General features: G+C 44.8%; 3 protein-coding genes and 1 long non-coding RNA gene across 17 annotated transcripts; 2 read left to right on the forward strand and 2 right to left on the reverse strand.

Annotated features, from left to right (window-relative positions):
- The first annotated feature begins 110 nt into the window (after nucleotides 1-110).
- Nucleotides 111-3,390, forward strand: LOC100822073 (protein TRIGALACTOSYLDIACYLGLYCEROL 3, chloroplastic). Its single transcript, XM_003578612.4, has 11 exons — nucleotides 111-309; nucleotides 652-748; nucleotides 844-972; nucleotides 1,380-1,475; nucleotides 1,569-1,646; nucleotides 1,742-1,803; nucleotides 1,890-1,965; nucleotides 2,213-2,320; nucleotides 2,480-2,655; nucleotides 2,737-2,821; nucleotides 2,929-3,390. The coding sequence occupies exons 1-11, from the start codon at nucleotides 191-193 to the stop codon at nucleotides 2,968-2,970; spliced, it is 1,068 nt and encodes a 355-aa protein (XP_003578660.1). The 5' UTR covers nucleotides 111-190; the 3' UTR covers nucleotides 2,971-3,390.
- A 323-nt stretch (nucleotides 3,391-3,713) lies between these two features.
- LOC100843906 (putative beta-hexosaminidase) lies at nucleotides 3,714-5,391 on the reverse strand. The gene is made up of 2 exons (XM_010240217.3): nucleotides 4,857-5,391; nucleotides 3,714-4,020 (listed from the first exon to the last, which is right to left on the reverse strand). Exon 1 carries the CDS (start codon nucleotides 5,288-5,290, stop codon nucleotides 4,895-4,897), a length of 396 nt encoding a protein of 131 aa, XP_010238519.1. The 5' UTR covers nucleotides 5,291-5,391; the 3' UTR covers nucleotides 3,714-4,020; nucleotides 4,857-4,894.
- A 6,155-nt stretch (nucleotides 5,392-11,546) lies between these two features.
- On the reverse strand, nucleotides 11,547-15,184 carry LOC100844403. 13 transcript variants are annotated; one of them, XR_002966557.1, is made up of 4 exons: nucleotides 14,470-15,184; nucleotides 14,029-14,112; nucleotides 12,240-13,107; nucleotides 11,547-12,102 (listed from the first exon to the last, which is right to left on the reverse strand). XR_002966557.1 is itself a non-coding variant. In XM_024463651.1 (4 exons), coding segments are annotated over exons 1-4 (777 nt in total). In that variant the 5' UTR covers nucleotides 15,041-15,184; the 3' UTR covers nucleotides 11,547-12,081. The 13 variants fall into 13 exon arrangements, 3 of the variants coding, with proteins under 3 accessions (XP_024319419.1, XP_024319418.1, XP_010238520.1); XR_002966556.1 differs by having other exon boundaries at nucleotides 11,547-12,082; nucleotides 12,240-13,291; XR_002966555.1 differs by having other exon boundaries at nucleotides 11,547-12,096; nucleotides 12,240-13,291.
- LOC112272537 lies at nucleotides 15,015-17,659 on the forward strand. 2 transcript variants are annotated; one of them, XR_002966564.1, is made up of 4 exons: nucleotides 15,206-16,121; nucleotides 16,196-16,388; nucleotides 16,584-16,948; nucleotides 17,239-17,659. It is a non-coding gene; the product is annotated as an uncharacterized LOC112272537 (long non-coding RNA). The 2 variants fall into 2 exon arrangements; XR_002966565.1 differs by lacking the exons at nucleotides 15,206-16,121; nucleotides 16,196-16,388 and adding an exon at nucleotides 15,015-15,144.
- The last annotated feature ends 4,463 nt before the right edge of the window (nucleotides 17,660-22,122 follow it).

The following is a 22,122-nucleotide window of genomic DNA, read 5'->3' on the forward strand; positions in this document are numbered from 1 at the left end:
CACTGTGAAGAATCCTGACCGTTGGATCCGAAACTGACGGCCGCGATCGTGCACAGTTACGCAGAAACGTGGGCCCTACGTGTCAGTTTAGCACCTTCGTTCTGTACACCAGCGAGGAAGGAAGGAAGGAAGTGGAGGATTCCATCCAGCTTCCCTTTTCCTCCTCCACCTGCCGCCGCCGAGCGCGACCATGGCGTCGCCGCCGTCCGTCCCCGCCGCGACGCTCCGACATCCGGGCCTCCAGGTAGGATGTGGCCTCCTCCTGCGCTCAGCCGGCGAACCCTGCCTCCGCGCCACCCTTCCGTTCAGGTAAAATCATGGCCTGGATCTTTGTTTTCCTCGTTGCGTCGTTGATTCGCATCGCCGAGGATGGTCGAATTGCGTTGGTGGAGAATCGAAGATCGAGGATCGTTTCGATGGCTTGTTGATTTGCTCGTGCTAGGACAGATTCCTTGCTTGCTTCATGGACTGTTGAAAGGGAAACGGTTTCTACTGTAATTAGGTCTGTAATTGCGCATCCTAGCGAGTTGCATTCTGCGCCAGCTCCATGTTGAATGATTGCAATGTGCAAGTGATGTCTTGGTTGAATTGAATTCGTTTCATCGAATGAGCCGTGGTAGTAATATTTTGCACATGTTCTTGATTAGGCAGGTTAGGTGGACTGTCATTGAGGAAGTGCCACACAGGCGCTAGGGCTGTGTCAGCCACGAGAAGTCCCGGTTTGGGCAATGCAGAGAATCTGCGTGAGGTGTGGTCTTGCGAGGATGTTGCGATCGCTTAGATGATTTTGCCAGCGAAGGAGTTTGCATGGATGATTAGCGTTTTATTTTGATCCATCTGCAGGGTTCGAGCTTGTCTAGGAGCTGGGATTTAGACCGACAGATTGGTGATAACCATGATGTTCTGATAGAATGCAGGGATGTGCATAAGTCCTTTGGAGACAAGCGTGTTTTGCAAGGCGTCAGCTTCAAGGTGTGTTCTGCCACGATCCTTTCCAGTTTCCACTTGCTTTTTTATTTTTTGGTTCTGTACCTGTCAGACATTCGGACCAACTATCAGGACTATGGTGCTCAGATGGTATATTTGAATTTATCTGAGGATGCAGTGCTGGATATAAAGTTATATAGGTTTTATAGATGGTCGAAGAAAGAAAAAGTTGTAAATTGCGCATAGAACTGTGAGTCATGCCGTTTTTCTGTTACCTTGCACATAGTTCCCACTATCTAGTAACTAGTCCTCGTACCTAGCTCATACTCTCCACAATGAGTCATGGTGCATCCTAGTTAAAATCTATTGTGAACCTTTTGAATTATGTTAACTTCTATTCTGCAGTTTCAGTTATGATCCAAAATGATACTCATATTACTATAATTATGTAGATTAGACGTGGTGAAGCTGTTGGAATAATCGGTCCTTCGGGAACTGGCAAATCAACTATTTTGAAGGTTATAGCAGGCCTTCTAGCTCCCGACAAGGTTGTCCCATTTTTTAATTATTTTTGTTCTATGATGGTCTTTAGGAGGTACAAGTTTGATGCGACTTATGGTTATTTTTGCAACAATGAGCAGGGTGAGGTCATCATCTGCGGAAAGAAAAGAAATGGCTTAGTTAGTGATGAGGACATATCAGGTCTCCGGATTGGCTTGGTATACTAACTAAATACTTCCATGCATTCATGGGATGGAATAGCATGATTATCTTAGATGTTCTTGAGAATTTAGAAGCGAAATTGCTTATGCAGGTGTTTCAAAGTGCGGCGCTGTTTGATTCTCTCAATGTTCGTGAAAACGTTGGATTCCTTTTGTAAGGAACTGCGTTTCCAGAGTTTTTTAGAGTACTTTGTTTGCAAGATTGCTCTGATCTCTGTTTCCTCTGTTCTTTCCTTTTAGATATGAAAACTCCAACTTGCCTGAAGAGCGAATAGGTGAACTAGTGGCAGAAACCTTGGCTGCAGTAGGCCTAAAAGTAAGTTAATCTTTGTTTTGTGTAGGTTAATCTTTTTACTCTAGTAGCAGCTATTCCAGTTGGAAACATACTGCCACGCGATGTTGCTTAGTACTTGTGTATATGATATCTTTATTTTTCTGTATATTTGGAGTGAAACATAGATGAAGTATTTTAGATTGTTGTTATTAACTTTGATAATATGAAATGAGTGTCAGTTTTCTGCTAGTACTTGATTGTAATATAGAAATTTGTATCACTCATGCAGGGTGTCGAAGAGCGAATGCCATCTGAACTGTCCGGTGGCATGAAAAAGCGGGTAGCCCTTGCTCGTTCAATAATATATGATGATACGAAAGAAACAATAGAGCCAGAGGTATGCCCTTATCGGCTGTAAACTAGTCTTACCATTTCACCCATTAGTACTGAATTACCAGAAGCATTTATGAAATTCCAGGAGATAAAACAGCTTTGCTGGCTAGCTGCTATTTCATTGTCTTCTCAACCGTATAATCAATTTCCTTTCTTCTGCCAGGCGCTTTTATACGATGAACCTACAGCTGGACTTGACCCTATTGCATCCACTGTTGTTGAAGACCTTATACGTTCCATGCATGTGACTGGGAAAGATGCTCTCGGTAAGCCGGGAAAAATAGCATCCTATGTGGTCGTCACTCATCAGCACAGCACAATAAGAAGAGCTGTTGATAGGTAACCGCAAGAATTGTTCTATTGTCTGTGGTTTCGAACTTTCCGTTTACTAATTGTTACGTTGAGGCACTTTTGTTGCAGGTTGTTGTTTCTCCACGAGGGAAAGGTAGTTTGGGAAGGAATGACACAGGAATTCACAACCTCAACAAACCCTATTGTACAGCAGGTATTATCAACGTGTCGCTCATTCCTCACTTTGCTGCAACCTGGTCCAGAAGCTGTTCAATATTTTGCCTGTAATTTGTGTCTTCATGGCCATTTTGATATTTGCAGTTTGCATCTGGTAGCCTGGATGGACCGATACGATACATCTGAGGATTTATCGAAGCGTCTGTCGAGCATTCGACACCCTCCTACACCAGCATCCACGTTGCCTCATCTTAGAGAGGCATCGGCAACCAAAAACATGCAAGTGGCGGTGCCATTGGGCTCTGGAGATAGATGGTGTCATTCAGTAACTAATAGCTCTGTTTGACACACAAGAATGTAACTCTTCATTCATTGGACCTTAAGTGGAATAAACAGCAAAAGAAATTGTTAAGTTAGATGTCCCCATTGATGAGTTTCTGAGTTGATGTAAATGTCATTCTCTTCCAGAATCCAGAACTCATTTTTTTGTTTTGTTCATGTTATGTCTAATTGTAATGTTTTATGGACAACGAATGAATGCGTCCATGAATGAATTGTAAAGTAGTACTATTGGTTTGTAATGTGCTGAAACATTGAGTGACACCATCTACCGTGCCAAAACATGTAAAACTTAATAGCAGTCCGTAACATTTGCAATTTTCGAGAAAGAAATGACAATACCATCCCACAAACCAGATTTTGCAGAGTAGAAACCAGCCCAGTTGGCTTGGAACACACTGACACTAGATCAAAGAAACTAGCCCAGAAATACATGTCACATCAAACATACCGCTCTAAGGGTAACCATGCAAATGAGAAAAAAATATAAATTCATGCTATGGGTCTTGAACGTCAATTTGCAAGTCAGGTAAAGTGGACATTAACAGGAAGTAGCTACCCATTCTCAACCGGCATGTGAGATGATGGCATAGACGTGCAACTAGTTCTTCTGTCAAGAGTATGTTGGGGTTATTTCACTGATTTGGGGAAAGAACACAACAAATAAGTGAAAGACCAGCATCTGAACCTTTATTGGCCACAAATCAGCCAGTTCTTGGCTCATTTTCATTACAGTCCCGGCAGAATATCTAGATGCATGCCCAGTCGCAGCACTTGTTTTCTGGTACTGAACCAGCTACTCCTAGCTATAACAAAACCAAAAACTGGTAGAAACAATCAGCTTGTAACTGGTCTGGCAGCAGCTGAAGACCCTGCTTGCAATTACAATCTTCAAGCCTACTCAAGTAAACAAAAGTATGAATCAGTTTACAAAACAGTATATGTGATCACAAAATTTGTTGTGCAAGAATTGATGCTGTTCATACATGATTTTTCAAGTTCAGAACAAACTACAACCATGGCATAACAACAGCTTGCCAAAGTATACAAATACATACTAACAAGCAAAAGCTTTCATCTGCAACTAGAACACCCATACCAACTTTCCACTATTTGCCTGTAGAAACGGTATGACTTCTATTCCACTGATTAACATGAGAATAGCAATCCCATCAACTTTGTGTGTTTTCCATGGTTCAACTGGTAGCAGAATTGATCAAAGTACGACAATTGGCATGTAAATGAGGTATATCTAGCACCACTACATCAGTCTTCGTAGGGGAACCACACCTTTGCAACAGAGATAAGGGATCCAGCAAAATATGGCAAAAGAGAAACAAGATTTTGAGCTGGTTTCAACATGCAACTTCGATTGATGTATCTATCTACATCTCTGCTATACTACTAGCACACCATATTGGAAACAACAAGCAGACACACACACAGAGGACCTAAAATATAAGGAAGGGTGCATCGTCTCCATCTATTAATAAGAGTACACTTGATATAAGTAACAATTCAGTATCTCGGGAAGCAGAGCCGTGCTGAATCCAAGCAAAATCATCTGAACATGCAAAATGGGCTACAGACAAACAGTGACTAAATCAATGATCAGTCATTACACGGAGCTCTATATCTCTGCCCCGCATTTCATTTCACTTCATTTCCCCTCTTCCACTTTATGGATCGTCAAGTAATAAAAATGATAAAAATGCTGAAGCGACAAGCCGCACCGAAATGAGGCGTTGGCGTTCACCGGGGATGCTGCCGCTCATGTCTGGCGGCGGAGGCGCTTCCGGAGCTTGCGGAGCTTGTGCTTGTTCATCTTGCGCTTCCGCTTCTTCTTGACGCTGTCCGCCCACACCTCCGTCCCGCCACCGCCACCGCCCCCTTCTTCGCGCACATCATCCCCTCTCGGCTCGACGAGGGACGGGTATATCTGCATGGAGGGGTGGAACGAGAACAGAAGGTCGCGGATACTCGGGTCCGGGCTCAGGGCTGAGGATTGAGAGCCTGGAAGGAGGGGCGGCGCCGGGGCTGGTGGGGGGTGCGGGAACTGCGGCGTGAGGTGGGATACGAGCGGGACGGGGAGCGGCGGAGGGTTGCCGAGTCGGAGAAGGAGGAGGAGCCTGCGGGCCGGGCCGGTGGCGGCGGCGGGGGCGGCCATGGGAGATCCGCGGGGAGGAGGAGAGCGCGAGGGTTTGTATGTTGGATCAGTCGATCTAACCTTGGAGGTTTGGGTCGGACCCCGGGCTCGGACCCGAGTGCGGCTCGCTTCCGGTCCATGTCTAGGTAGGTTTTTATGTTCAGTAAAATCATCATTCGTCTTGGTGTGAATATACACAATTTCTTACGGTATGGCAAAGAAGGCGAACGCGCTCCCTTGTTTTCCAGCGTGACAAGAAAGTTGCCAGCCGAACATAACTAAAGTTGTCATCCTCAAAGTTATCACCATCATAGAACTAAAAATACCGCACCGAATTAAACATTCGCTCCCTAGCCTTCTGGCGTGACGAGGTAAAGTTGTCATCCACACAAAACTAAAGTTGACACGCTCACAGACCAAAGTTGTCACCCTGTAGAACTAAAGTTGCCAAGTCACAGAACTAAAGTTGTCATCCCACAAGACACGTGGCACGATCTCAATCGGAGACTTCTCAATCGGATGGCCAGCAGATCATTCGCTCCGAGAGACTATGATCGAACGTTCGCTCAATATAAATTCCGATTTCGTATTGGATAATTAATCATCGCAATACGGATGAGATAGACCGATTTATTTTGAAATTTTCTCTATCTTTGTCTCTGAACTCTTAAGTATCCTGTCATCTAGAAACTCGTGATGTAATTGTTTCTGCAGCCAAGAACCTGCGAATGGCTTGCAAAATCCAAATTGACCCATATGAACAAGGAAGGATTTCGGACACACACAAAAAAGTTTGTTAAGCTTTCAAGGACCATGGCGCCATTCAATTTACCAAGTTATTATGCATGAAGGTCCTTATTATGATTCATTATTTATGGTTTAGAGTTCGTTCTCACACCCAAATATAATCATAATCATAAACTGAAGACTAAAAAGAGGACTAAAATAGAGATGACATTTGAAGGAGCATTTGATTATGTGGAGGAGCTATGCACGTCCTATATGCTAACATGCACATCAACCACCCTGCACAGTTTGTGTGGACAACAAATAAGTTGAAGAGCAAGAACATATTCCAGACAAATGAGTAATGTGATAAAGAAAATAATTGAAGAAGGTTAAAGAGACGGAAGATCCCTAGAAGGAAAAAATGCAAAATAAGTGTACAACCATAAGATGGGGTACATATCTTCGTCAAGTTAGACCGATGGATTGAGAACAACGATCATGACCATATATCACTACTTGTTTGGAAGCTCTCGTCTAATTTCTTGTAAACTACTCCCTCCGATCATAAATTACTGTCGTTATTTTAGTTCAAACTTAAACTAAAACAACGACAACAATTTAGAATCGGAGGGATAGAATCGGAGGGAGTACATTCTTTACTTAGGAGATTGAAGCATTTTCATCTTGTCTGGATGCTCGAGCATCGTGTGATTCACTTAAATTGAACAAATGGTAGGTTGAGGAGAGAGCCAAACACATGCCCCATCGGCGCCCCATCCAGGAGGCAGCCGCTCCACGAGCTCGCCCTTCCGTTTGACGAGGTTGTACGTCAACACGCGGCTTCTAAAGAAGAAGTAAACAGACCCGCCACTGACACCTAGCTGCGCGGCGTCCGCGGAGAAGCTGGCAGGGGACCCCAAGGAACAGGACGCGGTCGCGCAAGCTCCGGCCATCTCTCTCCACCCACCGCGCCTTGGCACCGCCGCCCTGCACTTTTAGCGCGTGCACATTCACCGACAGCGCGGGCGAATGGTCGTCGCCGGCGGTGAAGGAATTCGAACCGCCGCCAACGAGCTTGCCAGGCTCGTAAAGACGGACGCCCACAGCAGCTCGCCGCGGGACTCGAAGACTTAGCTGCTATCTCGGAGGTAGCTTCTGTCGTGGAAATAAAACCTCGACGACGGGATGAGCGTCTGCATCGTCGTCCCCGCCGGCGTCAGGAGCGACCAGTAGTGCACCTGCGCGCACACGAGGATCTTGCCGTCGTGGTAGGCGGCGCTGGAGTGGCGCGTCTCCTCCACATTCATGAACCTCGTCCTCGCCACCGCCCACGTGGCGTTGCCACCGGGGCGCAGGACGGCGGCCGTGAAGTCGTGCTGCCAGGGAACATCAGCCGGGGTAAAGCTGTAGAGAAAAACCGTGCCGTCGCCGTAGACGATGCTGCGGGGGTTCGCCATCGCCTGCCTGATCCTGGAGCGGACATCGTCGTCTCTGAACTGAGGCAGCGGGGTGACGGCGCCGGTGAGAAGGTCGAGGAGCCGAGGGCTGGGGTGCGGCTTGTCGGCGTCGGCGGGGAAGAATAGCCATGCGGCCGTCCCGTCGGCGCGAGCCACCCAATTGCGGCCGCCCTCGTCGTCGCCCAATGGCGCGCAGCTGCGGTGGTCCGCGGCCGACGAGGGGCGTCGGGAGTAGTTGACGCGGGAGCGCAGGATGCGGCCGTCGCACGACGCGAGGAGCCATGGCAGGAACGCGGGACGCGCCGTCGCCGTCGCCGGGGAGAGCGGCAGCGGCGTCGAGTTGCGCCAGGGCTTGCAGACGGCGTGGAAGCGGACGAAGTCGGCGGCGTCGTGGATCCGGGCTGAGACTTGGAGGAGCAGGTCCGGGAAGAGATCGGGCCACGGGCGGCTGGGTGGCGCCGGCGCGGGCGTAGACGCGGCCATCGATCGGATCCGAGGAAAGAGATACGGAGGAGTACGGAACGCACCTCGTTATCATCTACTGTATCTGGATCTTGTAAATTCTAATCCTTCCCTACCTAGTTGTACTAGTACAATGTAAATGTCCGTGCGTTGTAACGGGACAATAAAATTAAACATACGAGCAAGAATAAAAAAAATCATTATTCACAAACGACTACGTGTTTGTGACTTATCACTCATTGAGATTGCGCATTGCATAGAATCAGCGTCATCTCTAGCGTTGAAAATGGAATTCTTGTGAAATTAATGATACTCCCCCGGCTCGAAATATTTGTCGCGCTGCTTTGTACGGTATTGTTTTAAAAAAAAAAACCCATCTAATTCTAATCTTGTCAACGCGGCACATTTCTCAAACTTTGTCTCCTTCCTCCGTCGTCTCCACGGAGCTCCGCGCCCGTATCCCCTCCCTCTCCGCTTCCCTTCGAGCGTCCGCATCCGCATCTGCTTTGCTCGCCGTCGGAGGTCTCACGCGGGGGTCGTGCCACCTCACCCTGCTCACTGCCGACAGGGGGGTTCTCCCTCCTCTATTGACGCATCCTGCAACTCTAGTGGGCCAGCCTGATAAAATTTGATTTACACAGCAGCAGCAGGGTGATTACTCTGAGAAAATTTGATCAACACATCGCAAAAATCACACAACGGCATGAAGATTACTCATGTAGTACTTTGATAAAATTGGATCAACACATAGCAAAATCACACAGCCACATCAAGATTCATGTGTACAGCCACATCAAGATTCGTTTATTACTCCTGTAGTCCTCTGTTAACTCCCGTAGTCTGCCACCAATTCATGTTCCACGTACTGTTAACTGAACTGATATGAGAAGCACTACTACTAACTGGCATTAAATAAAACAGGAGTAAGACCACGAGGAGGAAGACCGCAGCAGCGAGATGATGGGGCTCGCGGCCGTCGGGCTACCTCGTCGTCGTTCCCTCCTCCTCTGACGCGTGATCCATGCCGCGCCCCCTCCTCTGATGCCTAATGCATCGGCCTCGCCTGGCAAAGCAAAGGGAGGGAGGGAGGCGAAGGCAGGGGCGCTAGAGGGGGGCGACGGCACAGATTGGGAGGGTGGAGGCGGAGTGGCAGCGGGGGAGTAAGGGGGCAGCGGCGCAGAACCAGATCGAGAGATCTTTTCAGTGGACCCACACAGCTCGACCCGGTTGTTGCGGGGGCGTCCGCGGGGTTGGATGTACTTGCCTGACGGTTTTTAATGCGGACGGACGACGACGGAGGAAACTTTCCTCCTTTTATTATTTAGGTAGATTTCTATTCTGATCCATAGACTCATCAGGACGCTGAAGGCGTCCATGGGCCAAACCGCTTTTTCACAGAACAATATTAGCAATGTCGATTTATGTTTACTGTCTGGTTTTGACCCTGTTTTGGTTTCAGCTTAAAATTACACGCACCGTGACAGACACGCGCACACAACCAAGTGAAAATGATAGTAATAGTTGATCTGTATTCACGAGCTAGAAATTGACCACACTGCTGCCGGCTAACAACGGAGTATTTAAGAGAGTGGTTAGTCAGAGCAATCGTAGTCACCCGATCAAGATTTTTTCTCATTCTTCGTATTTGTGTGAACCTTGCACGAAGTGACTTAATCAGACGGTTTAAGTCTCGACTTACAGATGGTTATTTCTCAATTGTTTTAAAAATAACAAAACTGTTTATTTTAGACGCATCCTTATGTCAATTTCATCCATCAAGCTTTGACTTTCTTTTCTTTATTTTTTAAAACGATCATATGACCGGGTTCCACTATCTGAAAATAACGGAATAGAGTTCACCCCATACATAGTTCGCACGCACTTGTCGCACACCGGTGATCAAGATTACACCTAAAAGCCCTACATCTGTTTGCTAATTCGTCCTTTTTTTAAGAGTGGTTTCATTGATTAAGTAGACAAAGCAATTGAAACACAAGTCAAAGACATAGATCCCTTGTGAAACCAAAAGCTTCTTCAGGTCTGTTTGAAATAAATGTCGCTTGATCCATCCATTACATCTTTATATTTTTCAATGCATTTATTGATCAAAAGGAAGAATTCCAAGTGGTAGATTAACCTAAATTTTAAATACCCCATGAACCACCCACCTAAACATGTAGAGATCTAAAATAATTGAGCCACTGTCATATGAGACACACCCCTCACAAGTTAGGCTGTCAAATTGCTAGTCCGTTGTTTCAACTGATGATGAGGAAGACTAAAACCAAAAGAAGACGAGTTGTGAAAACCACTATCTTTCTATGGATGTAGGGCACAATTGACGAGTTGTGAAAATTGTCTACCTATGGAGTAGGGCACAATTCCTATACTGGAACAGGGATGAAGTCCGGAGAAGTTTCTTCCATACAATGGTGTTGATCTTGGTTCCCTCACTTCTTAACTTTAAAAAGTTCTTTAGATGTAAAAAATGGTTTTGAGAATGTTCTGGACATAGTTATAGGGTTTACATTTTAACCTTAGACACCCACATGCCACCACGTGATAGAAACTACCGCATTCTCGCATGTGGTTACTTCGTATGCACCGGATGAAGAGTTTCTACTAGAATTTTTTTTTCTCCTTTAGAAAGTGCAGTAGAAACAGCTAAGTAGACAAATTAAGTGTAGTCCATGTCCTTTTCAAATGAAAAATTGTGCTATGGGAACTGAGGTCCCACAAGTCCCGACGCCTGGTTTGAACAACTCTTCGAGACATCTGAACCAGGTGATACAAATAAAAAAAAATGACAATGCGGAAAATAAGAGCGTTTCTGTTCATATTTGACAGTCATTCTATATGCATCCGTTTCCATTCGTGCTCATCTGTGTTGGCGAAAATGTACAAAAAAATACTAGATAATTAATTATCACGGAATATGGATGAATTAGGTCGATTTATGTGAGATTTTCTCTCTCTTGGTTACACCAATCTTCTGGAAAACTCATGAGGCGAATCAGGGCCCACGCGTCGGTTGTGGGCGTAGCCCGGCAACCGACCTGGGGAAGGCTCGTCCGGGAACAGGTGATGCCGGCCCACACCCGGGGGCTACTATCGCACCAGTGGCACCCGGAGTACCACTGTTGTGCAACACGTGGGCCCCGTCTCCGAGTTCTCGGGAGGATCTCGTCCCGGGCAGCAGCCACGAGCAGCCCGACAAGCTACTAGCCTGGAAAGGCTAGCGGGGCTTCGGGGAATATTCCTGCCTGGACACCTCCCGGGAAGCCGCTTCCCGGGAGGGGGGTTCCCGGGTGTGTTTGGCCTGGGCGCTTCTCGAAGAGTGACTTGCCGGGAGGAGGAGTTCCCGGGCGCAGGCTCCCGCCACAAAGGTGGGGCCCAGCGGACAGAGCAACAACGTCACGCGGACGCGTGGCGGGCATCGGGTGCGCAGTCTCACCAGGGTGAGAAGTGAGGCGCACGGCGCATTAAATGAGCCGACAAGAGGGGCATTACCCGTTCAAATCAGGTGAACAGTGGCTGTCCAATTCTACCTTTAGGGTTTTAGACCCCTAGCAGCGGAGGTGGCGTCCATTTGACCATTCACACATCCGAGCTTGCATGGGATGTTTAACTCATTTGAAACCATTTTATTGGTTTTCTGTAGTCAATTTCTTAGCTTGTTTGTCAATCTGACTCAAAATGTGGTAATTTTGATGTCAGGCACTCCCAGATTGTTGTTGTGTCAGGCTGCCAACTTACTGTGCCAGCATACAGGAGGAAAGGCCAAGCTCACGGTGGGCAGCTGCTATAACTTGGAAGGCGACTAGAGTGGAATCATTAGTTGTGACGAGCAAGTTTTCACCCTCTAGGATGTAGTCTTTTGGAACATCCGTTTACTTACTGCACTGGAGCTACCGGTTTCCTTGTCCTCCAGGCAGACCCAAGTAGCAGCAGCAGCAAGTAGTAGCAGCAGCGAAAATCCCTGACTTGTGCTCGAGTCGCTTGTTATCACCGCCCGTTGTTCTTCCTTGGGATATGACCAAATGGGCCCAGATCGTTGTATTTCACACAGCCCAGATCGTATTTCACTTGTATTTCGGATGTCCAACGGTCTTATCTTATGGCCCAGATGTTTTGCTTTAGTCCAAGTTGTCCCCGTTGGGCTCCTCTACAAACAAAAAGCTGTTCCTGTTGGGATCAATCTCATCAGGTTGTTACTCGTGTCAGTTAGTATTCACGCATAGAATTGGGTAATGCATCCATATTTGGGCAAATTTGAGTCACTTAATATGGGACGCAGAGAGTAACACTATTTAGTCGCTTACCACGTGACACAAGCAGGGTAGACGGGCGGCGCGATGGCAGAACGGACGGAGGGCCGTGCAACACGGCACACTATGGCATAGGGCTGACATCGGCCAAGCTGAGGTTTTACGATCATCGTCCCTGCCAATGATGAATTAGGGAAGATGTGATGATAATATGCAGATATAGTGAAAGACATAGATTTTGTTTTGCAAAGCACTTAACTTGCAGTCAAGAATGTTCATGTATATGAATAATTTGCTAATGAGATAAGGCTAGGAAAATGGAAACATGATGGAACAGGAATTTAAAGAGGGAGTACAATAAACGAGGAAATTATACAGTGATAACGTCCAGATGCAAAATTTATACATTATGTCAAAAGATCAAGAAAATTTGCTCCTTAAACTGTGAGTCTGTGAGAATCGGTTTGGGGGAGAAGTCCATAACACAATTCTAGTCAGCACCATTGGATCAAACAATGATTTCCTTAATTGGCTGTGTTTTTGCTATGGTTCTACAACCTGCAGCCTTCAAATGATTTTCACAAGATCATATTGTATCTCTGCACTCTGTAGTGCTCTTCTATGTACCAAATTTCATGGAACCGGTTCCGAAAAGGCCAAGACTAAGCTTAACCTTGGACTGATTAGCTACAAATAAAAACACTGCGACCGGCAAACATAATAGAAGAAAAAAGGATGCATACCTGTTGATAAATTAAATCATACTACCAATCAGTATGTGCAACATCTGTTCAAGACTGAGCTCAACCTTGGACTGATTAGGAACAAATAAAAACACTGCAACTGGCAAACATAATAGAGAAAAAAAGGATGCATACCTGTTGATAAATTAAATCATACTACCAATGAGTGTGTGCAACATCTGTTCACAGGCAACGGAAACAATGACCAAATCAATTACTGACCATGGATAACTTGTATAACTTGTATCAGCCCATCAGATTTCCTCTCAGCCCAGTCCTCTCAAAATCTGAAAGATACAAAATCTTCCCAGATTTTGTATATGTATCTTTCAGATGTTGTATAAGTTATACAAAATCTGAAATCTGAAAGATACAAGTTATGAGAGGGCTGGGAGTAATTTTCCTGGCTAAACATGATGTATAACTTGTATCAAAATCTGAAAGATACAAGAATACAAACAGCCACCGTACCAATAAAGAATTAGCTGCAATCTATAGAAAAGAAAAAAGAAGAACCTACCTAGGCAATCATGGCTGCCGGCAGTATCAAAATCTGAAAGCAGTACTATCAATCTACAGAATTAGCCTATCGGCTATCGCAGGAAAGACAACGGCTTCCGGTGAAAAAACGCTCCGATGGCTCGTGCGTATGTAATTTCCAGAGAGACAACGGGGAAAAGACTAATTCTTGCCTTGATCCATAAATATTTTTCAGAGAGAACGCAAAAGGATTAGCGCTTGCGAGTAGGGCGACAAAATATCTACGTAATACAAGCATACAAACATCTAGGGACCAAAAAAGAAAAGGAAGAACCTACCTAGGCCACAATCATGGCTACCGGCGGGGGGAGTGGAAGGGATAGGATTAGCAAAGATGGAAAAGAAGCACAAAAAGAGGGGAAAACCAAAGAATCATAGGCAACTGGAGGTCGAGGGCACCATCGCAGTGATATTATCCTCAACATAGCTTCTTGTCATTTTCACCAGCGGTGGCACCCACTTTGTAAGCCTCCACAGAGAACACGGCAGCAATCAGAGATAGCAAGAAAAGTTGCTAAGGATGCATCTCAGTGGCACTTAGATCATTACAAATCACTCACCCTTGATTTCTTCTAGGATCTCAGGTGGGCGCTCACGCCGTACTCTATTGATGAACATGCCATACAAATCCTCTGCCGGTTCATCTGCCAAAATAACAATGGCGTCTCTATATCAAGTCGACAATATCATGTTTCAGTCTAGAAAAACAAACTAGATCTGGTGCAGAGTCAGTTCTCATCAAAAGTAAGAACACTATATAGCCTCCTGGCTACTGCTCCACTCAAAAGTCAAAACCAATATCCAATTTCAACGAACAGCCTAACTCTTGCGCATAAGTAAGGCCATCGAACTGGTGCATAGCATTTCATGCACCTAACAACTGACCAGAGAAAACAAGACGAAACACATGCACACTAGGTGTTCGTGGAAATTCCCAGGAGAGATTGCACAAGAAGACAGGAGGTAGCAGTAATTCAGAAGGGGGGCAGGTGGATATATACAGTGGTCGGCCAAGTCGAAGGTGGAGAGGCCAGCGTCGGCGTAGGCGAGCATGGCGTCGACGGCCCCGGCGCGGTCTATGCGGCCCCACCCGCCGCTAGTCTGCCACATGCCTTTGAGCACCCGGCATATCGCCAGTGAGTCCCCGCCGCGGCTGCTGCTGACGGTCGCGGCCGACTCCACAGCTGGCCCGACGAAGCCCGCGCACCGGGCGGGGCGCACGAGAAGGCGGCGGCGCGGGAGCTGGGGCGGTACCGCCGATGCCGGTGAGATGGCGTGAGCTACTGACAACAACATGGGTCTGGGTGCGAGAGGGCGATCGCCCCCGCGAGATAGAACGAGAACAAGAGAGATAAGGCACTCTTGGCCCGTGGGCTCCGATTCGGCACAGAAACAGGAAGAAGACAGGGGGAGACAAAGTGGCCATGGAGGAGCAACAAGAAGAAGGAGCATCGGGTATTCCCCTCCCCATCCCAATCCCCTCTCCGCTAGCCACCGCCATCCCTTGCTGCGCCGCCCCACCCTCCTCCTCTGGCGCCCCCAGACCTCCAGATCCGTCGCGCTCCACCTCATCTGCTCCACGCGCCGCCCGGGCTCCTGCTCCGGTGTCTCCCCATCCCCAAATCCACCGCGCCACCATAGTCCCGTACGCTTCTGGAGTCCAAGTCGTCCTCCCGGTATGAACGACAGTTTTGAGAACTTTTCAGTTACCCTGCGCCCTCCAAATATGATTTATTTATTGTCAGAACTTTCTCCGTCCACCTAAGTTTGTGACGTGTGAATGAATGTCCATCGGTATCATAGATAGACCTTTAACGATGAGCAGACAAACAAAACGAATATAATACTCGTAGCAGTTTGTCAATACATGTAGCTGAGTTATAATTTTGAGAGCATAATTTGACAAAAACGAATTCTTATGCCAGGTTATACTGCTAGCACGTGCAAACTTGCCATTTTGCAATATGAGAAATGGTTATTGATCAGACATTATCTATTGTGTAACATTCTGTTTCATTTTCTGTAGATGTGATAAATTCACGTCTCATGAGCTAATTCCCGGATTCATATTTTTTTTAAGAGTCCAATGCTCTAATTATGTATATGGTGTGAAAGCTCTCCTGTGTAGTGATTTCATTGTGCGACTTTCATATGGAATGGGTCTGGTTGTGAATTATCTTACCTTATTAATAGAGCTTCGTTTCTGTAGACAGAAATCACCTGGATGTGATTACTTGCGAAGGTCCACTCTCTTCAACGGTGGAAAGAGTAGTATTCTTAGTTTTACCTTGTTATGCTTTTTAGTAATTTTTTCTTTCTACATACATTAGTGTTTGTTGCCTTCCTGAGCTCTTGATAGTATTATATGAAGAAGAAAAGCAAAGGGGTCAGAAAATTTCGATAGAGAACTCGAGGATATGATAAATAGGGTCAATATGGAGTGCGAAAGGAAAATTCAGAGGGCACTCAACCAGAAATTGAACTATGAAGACGCAAAACTCTACACAGGATACTTGTTGTGCTTCTTCATGTTTACTGTTTACAATCGTAGCTTAAAATGGTTGTTCATACAAGGTGATATAATCTGACACCTGCAGGTTTACATAAGTCTAGAGAACGCTTATTGAGTAAGAAGGATCCATAAAGATCCAAGGTTCCTACGGATGCAAATTTGTTGTTTTTTGCTATTTTTGAGTTAGATATGTAAATTATGCAAATTTTGTACAGATTTTGCGTCTGTTTGTATTCTCGACGAACAAGCACAACCATGGGTTGAGGGAGACCCTCAAGACCTACAGCAATTGGCCAACTTCCTGAGGGGAGCTTGTGGGCTGGTTACCGCGAACCGCTGACTCTGACTGCAGATATTCCACAAGGAACTATTTTTCTATGGCCATGATCAACTTGTTAAGATTTCAAAGTTACATGCCGTCCATATTTTCTCTTCTTTTTTCTCCTTTTGACTCTCAACGCGGAAAGATTCTTTGTTATTTTTTCTCAACATCGATGCATATGCTGGATGGCTTCAGTAGCCATAGCAACACCTGTGTTTGCTTGAGGTGTGTCAATATTACATGATGATTTACACTGATTGCTCTGTTTCAATCTTTTGTAGGTAGGTATGCTGGCTACCAATAGCCTGACGGCGGCATGTTTGTATCTTCAAGCTGATGTATGATTTCTAAATTTCCCCATCCAAAATCTTAAGCTGTGTTTTATTCGGTAGTTGTGTTGGTGACTGAAAGTAGAAACAGAAAGGAGATTTGCAAGTCATGATGACAAAGCGTAGATGGAATAAAAACGAGGCAATGACAACAATGGAGCATAGCTGAGTGATGATGTAGCAATTGCAGAGCCAGCCCACAATGTTGTTTGATGGGCACATGGAGAGGATAGAACATGATACCATGTCTCTCGAAGGGTTGCGAGGGTTGAGAAGAAAACACACAATGCAGTGGAAGAAAGACCAAAACATTAAAAGTAAGAGAAATATATGTTTTTTTTAACAATTTTGTTAGTCAGATTGCTATTCCGTAGCAACGCACGGGTACCTTACTGTATAGTACTAACTTGGAAAAAACCATCTACGTCCATACATTACTAACTCAGGAATGTTCAAGTCAGGCAGAGTTTACAATATGTAAAGATATTATTTCTCATGTTTATTTTGAATAGATTTAAAGCCATTGCTGCTTTACAATTTGTTTAAATTTTTATTTGTATTTCCGAAGAGCTCATATTCTGACTGTCTTCCTGATATTATTTCCCAGATTCAAAACAGCGTTGCTATGAATTCTGTATATCCCGCCTCGAGCACCCTCGATGTTGCGACACAGATGCCTCCTCGCTACTGATTGCCCTGCTGGAAGAATTTGCTGCGTCGGGTAACCGAGAATTTGGTAATCCGTGAAAATGCCAAGGATCCTCCTTAATTCTGTGCAGCATGTGGCTTGCAAATTTGCAATAGTAGATTAGTCGTGCCGAGGTCATGGTTTGGAGTTCCAAGCAGTACAATCCCTAAAGAAATGCTGTCAAAAAAAAAACGATCCCTAAAGTCTAAAGACATAGGTTGAGCGTTCATAGCATAGGATCTCAATGCTCTAAGAAAGATGAATAAAAAAAGTGAATGTCATGTTTGAAATACACTTCCTGATGGATTCTGAATAAGTACTGCGGCACTCCAGTTTGTTAGTGGCATCTCACGTCAATCAACTCATGGTGCTTTTACATGTTAAGAAAAGAGTAATTTTATGTTGATTATTTTCAGTGTTTTTTCATTTAGCTTGTTCTGTTGCGGAGTGATCTGAAAGAAGCATGAGAAGGTGGAGATAAGGAAGCAAACCAGCTTGACTCAGCTGGAGGAAAAGATTCAAAGTCTCAAACAACCTATGGGCATGCTAGGCTCTGCTCGCTCCGTTTCATAATTCTTGATTCAAATTGGCTCAAATATGTATCTATTCTTAAAAAACGTCTAGATACATGTAATATTTCGACGAGAATTGTGGAACCGAGAAAGTACTTTTCAACCAGTAACTAATTTCTCACTAGCTGGAATTGAGTTTTGATTGTTGTTTTGTGGATCAAGGTTTGGCAGCTAGCTGGGATGAGGTTGGGTTTGGTTTGCTGGCTCCAACCAAGCACCAGACGAAAAAAAAACTCGACATTGAAGATAATACTAGAAGATAACAACCTAAGCTGACGTTCCAAAATCCTCAAATCCGCAAGGAACACTCGCGTTAGACAGCGTGGCGAAACGCGAATTTCCATCTTACTGCCACGAGGTGAATACGCACAGACAGACAGACAGATCATACCGATTTGGGTGTTACACGGTTATTATTACACCTGGAACAGAAACGAGATGAATAGTCTAAGCAGGTGCGGGCGCATGATGCTGCCACGCCACGCCACGACCACCACACGCGTGTCATGTCACCCCTGTCTCCACGGAAATCATGTCGCTCTCTCCACCTAAGGAAATAAATAAGTACGGTGGCAGTTCACAGAGAAAGAGAGAAGCAATTCAGAAATGGTGCAGGGCGGCAGTGGATGCCGCCGTCTCGGCCGGGCCAGGAGAGAATTGCAGCGCCGACCCGTCCTCTCCGTCTTTCTATCTCTCCGTGTTGCACCAGTTTGATGTGATTGTGTGGTTGATCCCGTGGTATTTTAAGTTTTGATCCAACTAGATCTGGAGGGCGAGCCTTATTTCACCGGCGGCCGGCGGCGTCCATGTCCACAGCTCATCCAGCCTCCTCTTTCATTCGGGTCTGGGATCTTCTCCTTGCTCCTCCTGTTTTTGCTTGGGAGTTTTCACCGCCCTAGCCACCAGATCCGAGATATGTCCGTGGTTCTCTTTCTCAAATATCTTCATACATGGAAATAGAAAATAGTCAAGTTTGGATAAGGACAAAAAAGAGATCTTCATACATGAAAATAGAAAATAGTCAAGTTTGGATAAGGACAAAAAAGAGAACTGAGCTGCAAAAATGTAATGAGGTTAAAAAGAACTCAATGCACGAAGAAAAGACGAAAGTTTGCAATGGAAGAACTCAGAAGATCCAAGGATATCATTGAAGAGATGATTGGGAGTCAAATATGCATTGAGGAGGAAGTATGCATTGAGGGGGAGTGTTGAGAAATAGCAATGCATATTTGAGAATATTCTGGACCAATCTGGATAATTGGAGAGTGTTGGGAATTGGTTATGCATATTTGAGAAGATTTTAGAATAGTTTGGATTATTAGAGGAGAAGATATTTACAAGGAGCTATCTAGTGTCACGAGAGAGGATATGAATATTCTAAAAGGTTTGAGAGGTTACTTGAAGAGTGTTGCAATTTACCATGGCAGGACCTAGTTAGGGTAAGTTTCAAGAATAAGTGAGAATTCTCTAGAACTAGGATACATGTAGAGTATTCTAGAGAATTGTAGTGTGATGTACCACATGGTCTTGTACAAGTATAAATAGGGGTGCTCCCCACCTCATAGGTGTACCACAATCACCACAAGTAGTGTATCATCACACCAAGTAAAGAAGTGAGCTACCATGTTAGGGTTGTGTGTAGGGTAACCACTAAATAAAGTGTTGTACCAACATTGAAATAGTGAATAAAGTGTTGAAAAAAGGGTATGTTGCTACACTTTTGAAAAAAACAAAGAATAGGAATTCCTGAATTAATGTCTAAACCTAAGGATTTAACAAATTAAAGATAAAACATTCCCGAACAAGTAAACATAATTTTAAATTGTTCTTAACAACAGAATTGGATCAGAATAAAGAATAAAAGTCAATTCGTTCGAAATGAGACAAAGAAAAGAGTTTAGAGACGACTCAAAAAATTTAGATGGATTTTACCTTTGAAGTCTGTGAGTTCCCACAAGTTTGATATCCCAAGTAGTGTAGTGTGCAAAGGTCCTCAAGAGTGGGTGTTAGGGTCGCCGCCCGTAAAATCTCTACAGTTCAGAGAGATCAAACATGCATGATATGTCAGACAAGGTTAAACTCATCCATGTCCTGTAAGTTCACTGAAACTAGCGTACTTGAAATGACATGCACATGGCAAGATCATAACCATCTTTGGTCAGCACTTCTTATAACTACCATACTTGAAACAAGAGATATCAAAACAAGATGTGACAGGCCCACAAGAGAGATCAAGATTACTAATAAACACCACCACTTACATCCTAAACCGACAGCATTGTACATGAGAACCCAAACGTTGGGGCACCATTTCTCCAAAGAAGCCAGTATCGCGTCTTTATTTCCAAAAAATGACTGGCATCAAATAATTCATGTTACCATATCGCTTCATCAAACAATATGAAATCATTAGAACATATCGAGATATTTACCTTGATGCTGTGAGGATATGAGTCATAATGTTTCCACAAGTTTCTGGTCAGTCTAATTAGATCATGTGGATATTTTATATCGTAGTTCCAAACGATTTCCGCCCTCACTTGATCAGCTTCCTGTTGGATTTTGTCTAAATCTTCTGCTATCAATTCTAGCTTCGCTTTACTTATCTCCTCATTTTCGACATTCTCCTTTATGATTTTCTTCTTTTTTTCTTCCAAACGGTGTATCTCTTCTTGAAAGAGTTGCTTCTTTTTCCTGATCTCATCATTTTCTGTGTCGACAAGTTTTTTGAGATGTTGCAATTCCTCACACATATCACCATCTTTAGTTGTAGGCCACATGATTCCACACTCATTGATAGCCTTACGAACATTTGGACTGGATGGTATCAAATCAATTAGGTACTTGGTTTTTTGTGCATTTGTCCAGTTGATAGGATAATGCATTGCAGTTTTTGCAAGGTTTTTTCCAATGAATATTATGGCTTCATTCCCAAGGAAGTTACAGAATGCTTTTGTCCCCACGTCCCTGTGTACGGAGTGACAGGGAGTACAGATAGCCTTGATGTCATTACATAAGATTGTCAACAGTTGTTTGACATTGGATCCATTCAGATGATCAACTGCAAATTGAGTTACACTCAGTAGGTGAACAAAATGAGATTTGCTTAGTAGCTCTAGTGTTGTATTGCTAATTAATACCTCCGTTTCGGTATAAAAGGCCTATATGTATCCTTAGCCAATCTAACATGAATTTTATATCACAAAGATTACATCATTAGAAACCTCAAATGTTATGTTTTCAATGATATAATTTTTTGTGATATACAATTTATGTTATATTGGTAGAATTAGAGATGGATGAGGTCACAAGGGATATACAAGGAGATATCCCATGGTATATGCTCTTTGCGGATGATGTGGTGCTAGTCGATGATAGTCAGACGGGGGTCAATAGGAAGTTAGAGCTTTGGAGACAAACCTTGGAATCCAAAGGGTTTAGACTTAGTAGAACTAAAACCGAGTACATGAAGTGTGGTTTCAGTACTACTACGCCCGAGGAGGAGGAGGAGGTTAGCCTTGATGGGCAGGTAGTGCCTCAGAAGGACACCTTTCGATATTTGGGGTCAATGCTGCAAAAGGATGGGAACATCGATGAAGATGTGAACCATCGAATCAAAGCCGGATGGATGAAGTGGCGCCAAGCTTCTGGCATTCTTTGTGACAAAAGAGTGCCACAAAAGCTAAAAGGCAAGTTCTATAGGACGCCGATTCGACCTGCAATATTGTATGGTGTTGAGTGTTGGCCGACTAAAAGGCGACATGTTCAATAGTTAGGTGTGGCAGAGATGCGCATGTTGTGGTGGATGTGTGACCACACAAGGAGGGACCGAGTCCGGAATGATGATATTCGAGACAGAGTTGGGGTAGCACCGATTGTAGAGAAGCTTGTCCAGCATCGTTTAAGATGGTTTGGGCATATCCAGCGCAGGCCTTCAGATGCTCCAGTGCATAGCGGACGGCTAAAGTGTGCGGAAAATGTCAAGAGAGATCGGGGTAGACCAAACTTGACATGGGAGGAGTCCTTAAAGAGAGATCTGAAGGGCTGGAGTATCACTAAAGAACTAGCCATGGACAGGGCTACGTGGAAGCTTGCTATCCATGTGCCAGAACCATGAGTTGGTTGCGAGATTTTATGGGTTTCACCTCTAGCCTACCCCAACTTGTTTGGGACTAAAGGCTTTGTTGTTGTTGTTGTTGTTGTTGTTATTGTTGTTGGTAGAATTAGAGAT

The sequence above is a fragment of the Brachypodium distachyon genome, chromosome 4 (genome assembly GCF_000005505.3).
Source record: "Brachypodium distachyon strain Bd21 chromosome 4, Brachypodium_distachyon_v3.0, whole genome shotgun sequence".
In the NCBI taxonomy this organism is placed as follows: Eukaryota; Viridiplantae; Streptophyta; class Magnoliopsida; order Poales; family Poaceae; genus Brachypodium; species Brachypodium distachyon.

What these genes read in the sequence shown, in the direction of transcription:
- LOC100843906 (XM_010240217.3), bottom strand. Translation starts at nt 5,290, where the DNA reads ATGGCCGCCCCCGCCGCCGCCACCGGCCCGGCCCGCAGGCTCCTCCTC.
- LOC100822073 (XM_003578612.4), top strand. Translation starts at nt 191, where the DNA reads ATGGCGTCGCCGCCGTCCGTCCCCGCCGCGACGCTCCGACATCCGGGC. An exon ending in TGGCTGCAGTAGGCCTAAAA is followed by an intron (nt 1,966 to 2,212) that starts GTAAGTTAATCT and finishes TCACTCATGCAG; the next exon opens with GGTGTCGAAGAGCGAATGCC. An exon ending in CAAACCCTATTGTACAGCAG is followed by an intron (nt 2,822 to 2,928) that starts GTATTATCAACG and finishes TGATATTTGCAG; the next exon opens with TTTGCATCTGGTAGCCTGGA.
- LOC100844403 (XM_010240218.3), bottom strand. Translation starts at nt 15,040, where the DNA reads ATGAGGTGGAGCGCGACGGATCTGGAGGTCTGGGGGCGCCAGAGGAGG. An exon ending in CTTCGACTTGGCCGACCACT is followed by an intron (nt 14,113 to 14,469) that starts GTATATATCCAC and finishes TTATTTTGGCAG; the next exon opens with ATGAACCGGCAGAGGATTTG. An exon ending in GATCCTAGAAGAAATCAAGG is followed by an intron (nt 12,361 to 14,028) that starts GTGAGTGATTTG and finishes CATCATTGGCAG; the next exon opens with GGACGATGATCGTAAAACCT.